The sequence below is a fragment of the Actinia tenebrosa genome, unplaced genomic scaffold (assembly GCF_029948245.1).
Source record: "Actinia tenebrosa isolate PJP-AT-01 unplaced genomic scaffold, QUT_ActTen_1.0 PGA_scaffold7__59_contigs__length_16204524, whole genome shotgun sequence".
NCBI lineage: Eukaryota > Metazoa > Cnidaria > Anthozoa > Actiniaria > Actiniidae > Actinia > Actinia tenebrosa.
This window is the reverse complement of record NW_028292584.1, coordinates 12,720,679-12,727,435: the sequence shown is the minus strand read 5'-3', so window position 1 is coordinate 12,727,435 and position 6,757 is coordinate 12,720,679. Positions and strand designations below refer to the sequence as shown.

At 33.3% G+C, this 6,757-nt stretch overlaps 3 protein-coding genes across 5 annotated transcripts in view; 2 read left to right on the top strand and 1 right to left on the bottom strand.

The window, feature by feature from the left end:
• The window catches only part of LOC116302268 (hemicentin-1), a 134,291-nt gene that overhangs the window by 90,625 nt on the left and 36,909 nt on the right, over positions 1–6,757 (top strand). The window lies entirely within an intron of this gene.
• Positions 1,442–3,346, bottom strand: LOC148905672 (uncharacterized). The gene has a single exon (XM_089039851.1). It carries the CDS (start codon positions 3,344–3,346, stop codon positions 2,588–2,590), a length of 759 nt encoding a protein of 252 aa, XP_088895977.1. The 3' UTR covers positions 1,442–2,587.
• Positions 3,593–4,124, top strand: LOC116286450 (uncharacterized). The gene is made up of 2 exons (XM_031692966.2): positions 3,593–3,860; positions 3,952–4,124. Exons 1-2 carry the CDS (start codon positions 3,593–3,595, stop codon positions 4,122–4,124), a joined length of 441 nt encoding a protein of 146 aa, XP_031548826.2.

Below are 6,757 nucleotides of genomic sequence, written 5' to 3'. Positions count from 1 at the left end.
GTGCTGTTTTTGCTCTATTTAGAAAACAGTTCAGTGTTCTGCTCTTATTTTTTGTCGATGATAGAGGTTTGCCTTGAAATTCGTTTTCATTTTCTAGTACAGAAATGTAGCTTTGTAGCTCAGTATTGGACTCCTGAAGATGTTGAATTTGCCTATCTCTATTTGCTATTTCTTGCACAAGACAATCAAACATATCTTTCTTTGCCTTTTCAATATCATCATACCTTTTTCTCCATTCCTCCACTTCATTCCTTAGAGTACCTAGCTCCTCGTTTCACTGATCTACGGTTTTAATTTCGCCTTCTCGAATATGAAAATTTCTGCTTCTATCATTCAGTTGCTTCCTAGCTCTACCTTTAGTCTTCCTATATTCTTGAACTACTGATCCTGCTATTTTTCTGATGTTATCGTTTATTCTATTTCTTACTTTTTCTTCAGAAATAAAAACAAACGCATTACCTGGCACACTCCATTCTAGTAAATCAACAAAATTTACCTTTGCATTGTACCGATCTTCTTGTACAATTTCGTGCCATAATTTCAGTAGTGGAAAAGGTATTTTCACTGCAAAAATTACTTTATCGTTTCCCCTACTATAAGCATAATGAAATTCAGAAGAAGACAACTCAACGTTTGAGAGATCTTTATTCAAACGGAGCCGATGGTAATGTGCAAACACGTCCGACATTTTGAAAAACTAGTAAACAGCTGATCGATTGACAGATGATTTTACCGCCAAAATACGATCCACAGGCTCTCAGTCCTCCTCTATGAAATTAGTCAGTGATAACCTGGGACTTAGATGATATATTGAATGATGGGATACAAAATGGCAGACGAAGAATCGATAGTTTTTCAGATATTCTCTTCGAAATTCGCTCTAATTGTACAAGAATACCGCGCGTCATTAGGAATATAAGCAGAAGAAGATTCAAAATTTCTATTCTACCTCATGTTTGGCTGATTTTGGAACCGGTAAAACGAATTTTTTTGCTTATAATTTTGGTTTAAAAACATTGTTTACATGATGAACTTCAAACCTGGATATGTGCAAAACCTATATATTCTTCATTTACATTATTAGAAAGCTGGATTTTCGTGCGAAAATCAGTAAAACAGCATGTCGGCCATTTAATTTGTCTATTCACTCTATGTTTTAACGGCTAAATCTTTGAAAGTAATTGGAACCGGTAAGACGATATTTTTTCCTTTCAAAAATGTAATGACATTATCGATAATTGTTAGGAAAAAAATATTGGATATGTGCAAAATGTAAATATTTCTCACAATAAATGCTAGGAGGAAAAAACTCGGGATTCTCGAAGGTTTTCAATTAAATTTTGTTGTTCTTTCTTTGACTTTTAAGCACTCTACTGCGCATGCTCATCGGCCATGTTGTAGCGAATTTTTCGCCATGAGTGTTGATAAATTTTTTGTATAGTCTATTTTTGATGGCTATTGATGTTCTTATCCCACTTGTAATCCATGGCTTTGAGATTGCTTTAATTTCTTTCTTACTTAGAACTTTGTTAGGAATATTATCATCGATAATAGCTGATGCTCTGGAGTAAAATTTCCCAAATAGCTCATTCACATCTTCAGTGTCATCGAGAATGCACCCCCAATCAACTGCTTGAAATTCTGACAAGAGCTTTCCTTCATCATAATTTGAATAATCTCTTCTGGTTATCTTTATCTTTTTAGGAAGTGCACAAAATTTGTTGACAATAATGAAATTTGGAAGGTGATCAGTCAGGTCATATATTAGATTGCAACTTATATTGTGATGTTCTGATGAGTTGAAAAATATGTTATCAATTAGAGTAGAAGAATGGTAAGTTATACGAGTAGGTTGTAATATATGCGGAGAATAATAAAACTGATTTAAAGTATCGAGGAATTCTTCCGTTGGCAAGTGAGAATCTGTATTTAACAAATTAATATTAAAATCCCCCATTAAAAGACAAATTTTACCTTCATTATTTATCTTATCGAGAGACTTGTTAAGTGATTCTAGAAATGCCTCAAGATTGCTGTTCGGATGCCTATAAATGACTGCACAGATCAAATTGTGGTGCAGATTACTATGAACTTCAATAAAAAATGATTCAAAATCTTCAGTAATTTTAGAGAGATCATCTCTTACATGAAAACTTAGGTTGCTAGAAATATAAAAGCCAACTCCACCAGCATTCGATAAACTGGGTTGAGACAAAAAAGAATAACCAGGAATAACATTACTGCAGATCTGTTCTTTTGTTGTGCTAAATTTAGTTTCTGTTAAAGCAATAACAGAAAAGTTATGTTTCACTTCATTAATCATTTGTAGTAAATGATCAAAATTAGCATTTAAGCTTCGAATATTGGAATGTAGTGCAGAGAAATGTTTAGTAGAAGTACAATTGACAATTGTTGAATCTTTTATAAAGTCATCTAAACTATAATATTTGAAATTACTTTGTAATGGCAAGTTACTATCAGGATCAACATTATATAATAAATTTCTTGAGTTCAAAAATGATAATAAATCCAATTGAGGAATATTAATGTTAGTGTCAGTAAGATTGAATGATTTATGGAAGTTTTATTACTTAGCTCTGCTAGGTGTAGATCCTTGACTGTACTTGCGAGTAAACTTGGATAGATCTTGTTCATTTGCGATTGTCCAGACAGGTTGGTTAACATCTTTTCTCATGAAGATCTTTCCATTTGATGTCCAGACAAACTTAACCTTTTTCTGTTTTTTCTCTTCCAAGCACTTATTGAATAACTCTCTATTTCTCCGCGTTAGACTTTCTGTGATGTAGATGTACTTTGGATGTTGTCTTTCGAAGCCGTGTAGATCTCTTGATGACTTGTTTTTTAAGTTCTTCTTGGCTGCATAAAACTTATTCCTGATGTCTCGTGAAGTAAATTTGACAATGATTGCCGGAGGTTCTGACTTGGCTGAGTCTTGTTTTAGACGATGACTGGTAGAAATATCGTTATCTTGAACGGTTACACCGATCAAATTTCCAACCTCTTTGACGACATCATTCGTTGTGATATTTGGAGCAGTAGGTGGAATACCTCTTAATTCTAAACAATCCCTTCTAGAGTACTGTTCGTGTTCATTTAGTACATCGTTAATCAACTTTATATCTTTCTTAAGTGTCTCAACACTCTCCTTGTGTGATTTCAGTTCTTGATCTAGATCGACTTTACCATTTCCAGAGTTGTTAGATTTCTTCTCTAGCTTGGTGTAGCTGGTATGTAACCAATCTAAAGACTTCTCTATTGATCTTATCTTATCGAATACGGGTGCAAGTTGCTTATTAATAAGCTCGAGTATCTCTTTTTCTTCCATTTTCAGTGCAAAAGTACTAAGCAAATATGAAATAACTGTAATTAAACGCGAGTAAGTTGCCTTTTAAGACGGAGCTAAAAGTTTGCCCGCCATCTTGCCCGATGACCGCTCTTATAAGCTTATTACATGAAGAAGATAGGTGAGATGCATGTTTAATTGCCAAAGATAACTATTAGCTATATAAGGGTCTAGTAAAAATAATGCGTTTATGCACTAATACAATACAAAGGTAGCCCACCTTCATATATGATATTGAGACGCGGGAACGTCAGAGACTATATTTGTTTTGATAAAAATGTATTAGTTAGTTGCGTTACACGGACAGGTCAAGACACATGTAGCCCAACTGAATGTATTATGTTAAGTGACACGAGACCATCAATGAGAACGACAGTGACTCACTATTTATTGTTGAAAGACCATGAACTCCGTAAAAATCTGACTTATGTCTGCTTTTCAATAATGGAATCACTGGTAATAGTCTTCTTTTCTACACTGCTCTTCCATTCTTCAGGTAAGGAAATAAGGTTTGTTGGAGCAATAATATGACTAAACAAGAACAAACAACACGTTACGGATCAAGATCACATTCGGTTGTTTTCTAGATGCTGGAACATTCACTTGGCTACATTGGGACGATACAGTAAATGTTGTGGAAGATGGAACGGCAAAGCTCAACTGGAGTGTTAGTATTGGTGCTGGTAAGACATGGTTATCAGTCAAGATCACAAGGGGCCTTACAACTGTTGCTGGTCCAGGAGACGTCGACATGATATGAAGAAAGCCGTCTGGTGTAGAGATACTGCTGGCCGAACGAGGTGCTGACATGGACTTAGATGTTCAAGCGAATTTGAATGTCTTGAATGTTACTTTTACACTTCGTAATCTATCAAGGAAAACTGACGAGATGTATTACAGAATAACTGTGTACAACGATGACCCGGACAGTTCTATAAGATACACAACTGAATGTGGATGGTAAGTAAAGGATGGTCTGGAGCTCTGAAGCCTTCAAGTTTACATCTTACTATTTAAATGAATACAATACAATACAATACAATTTATTCAAGTATTATCAAGATTTACATGGTATTACTTATAGACTAATTATGTCAATGTAATTATTTTACAAAGTTATGGTAAAATAACTGTGCGAGAACAGTAACAATCTAGATATTATATATAATATTTAACTTAATAATATTTGCAATGAAGACTTAATTTGTATTATTTCTCTTTGTTGTAGAGTAATATACGAAAGCTGCAAAAGAGTTGCAGATGAATGGATCAATACTATTAAAAAGAAATTTTATTTTGTTTGAGTCGTCAAGTTCAGAAAATTGATGATAATTGTTGTTTATTTGATTGAAAAGTTTGTTTCTTTCAGTAGCATAATGATTACATGATAGGTATAAAGTGCAATTCGTCTTCGATCTTTTCTGATTGAATAAATATGCGGCTTCATTTTTTAATAGGAAATTCTTTTTTCTTATTTTATTCGACGACAATGTGATATTATTTACTTCCGGGTACGAATAAAGAATAAGAATAATACATTTAATATCAATAACACAGGGAGTCTTTGCCCAATCTCCAGAGCCTGGGGCTCGTGTTAAAAGTGCTTGACAAGTTCACGGATTACATATGCATAATCGACACGGCTTAAAAACGCGTGATTGGTTAATTCAAAATATTAACTGAGGATGCGCAGTGTGGTTTTCCGCTGAATTTAGCGCGGGCAGTCAGTTCAAAATGGCGGACGAGAAAGGATTCTTGTCGAGCGCTATTTTTTTCCGAAAATCGAAGTTTTTTTACTAACATATCTGGATTAAATGCCGCAATTGATCAAGAAAACAAGTCAGATGAGTATCTTGATCTTATGTTAATGGTTAATTGTATTGTTTTTAGTCTTACTCGGACAAAAACAAGTCATCGAAGTGTGTGTATTTGAATAAAAAGACAGCGAAGAAATGCAATTATTGCGCCGTTATTTAAGTCTTTTCCTAAGTTCTGACCTATAAATGCTGCTCGATTGTCAAGATAATAATGTAAATATAGTCGTGAGTGCTTTAAATGTGAAAATATGTGATCAAAACTATAGATGAGCATGCTTTACTCCGATTATTATGTTAAATCTGTTCAACTGGGTTGCTGTAATTCGATATCGTGTGTTAGATTCCTAGATAATTCTTCCTTTTAGGTGTTTCTTGGCGAAAAACAAATCGTACAATGGGAATACTCATCATTGAACTAGTTTGAAAGCATACATGAACCTCCTATTGACAAACAGCATTTTTTTTCGTCAGAAAAAGAATTTTTTTTCAGGAAAAGGGTTCTTATTATTTTCATCATTAGCAATGAATTAAATGCTACTTCAATTGTGTTTGCATGGCAATCTTACTTTTTTCATTTAATTTTGATATCTCTACAATATCAATGAAGAAGTTCTTAATATTTATGTTAAGTAGATATGGGAGAATCTCTCTTGTAAAGTACTCAGTTTGATCTTCCTCATATCTTCAGACAGTTTAGCTATGCTGTTTTTTCCTTTGACTTTAAACATTTGAGTCATGCACAGGAGAATATTAAAACAACTAAAAAATAATAACTTTTAAAACTGTTTCCACTTAATGTTAGTGCTGCATTTAAATTAAGCAAAAGTTGTTAAGGTTCTGAGTTTTTTCAAAAACCTATATATAATCAGGTTATAATCAGGTACTCCTCTAGATAAGCACAATGAAACAACATTGAGAATATTTGTTTTTATCACATCTGTGTTTAGTTTAGATATAATGAAATTATTCATCAATGTGATACTAACTAGAAAGCCGTTTTCATATGGTATAATTTGCACTTGCTTTATTTTGGGTTCACCCAAAATGCTAATTCCCTCCCAGTGTAGTAGTGTTTCATGTATACATCAGATTCATTGTTTTTGTTAGTTAATTCAATCGTATGTTGTTGGTTGTAAAGGTAAGTGATCTCGGCATTATATTTGCATTGTGTATTTCATCAGTCAACTTTCATAACAGTCTAGCGGGTAGTTTTAATCAGTAGTTTTGCCCTCTTTTTACCCGCCCATATGGTACACAAGGTTCTTTTATATTTAGTACACCTAGTTGCCTGTGTTGTTTGTTATAGATCATAATAATTAGAATACATTTTCTCCTTTCTGAGAATTGAAAACTATGATATTACCAAAGTTAAAAACCAAAGTAAATAGATTTTCCATCTACCAAGATACAATTCTTTTAATAGAGTAAAGGAATATACTGTAAGCACCCTTATGATACACAATTGCAAATTTTAATTAATAGGCCTTGGAAAAATTCCTAAAGACAATATTGGGTTTTTTCATGTTCTTTTTTTTTTTTTTTTTGCTAATACTTATTTTCCCCTCACATTGCTTAA

Bases quoted from the DNA above. Each gene is read 5' to 3' on its own strand.
- LOC116286450 (XM_031692966.2), top strand. From the start codon at position 3,593: ATGATATTGAGACGCGGGAACGTCAGAGACTATATTTGTTTTGATAAA. The intron at 3,861-3,951 runs GTAAGGAAATAA...GTTGTTTTCTAG, and splicing joins ACTGCTCTTCCATTCTTCAG to ATGCTGGAACATTCACTTGG.
- LOC148905672 (XM_089039851.1), bottom strand. From the start codon at position 3,346: ATGGAAGAAAAAGAGATACTCGAGCTTATTAATAAGCAACTTGCACCC.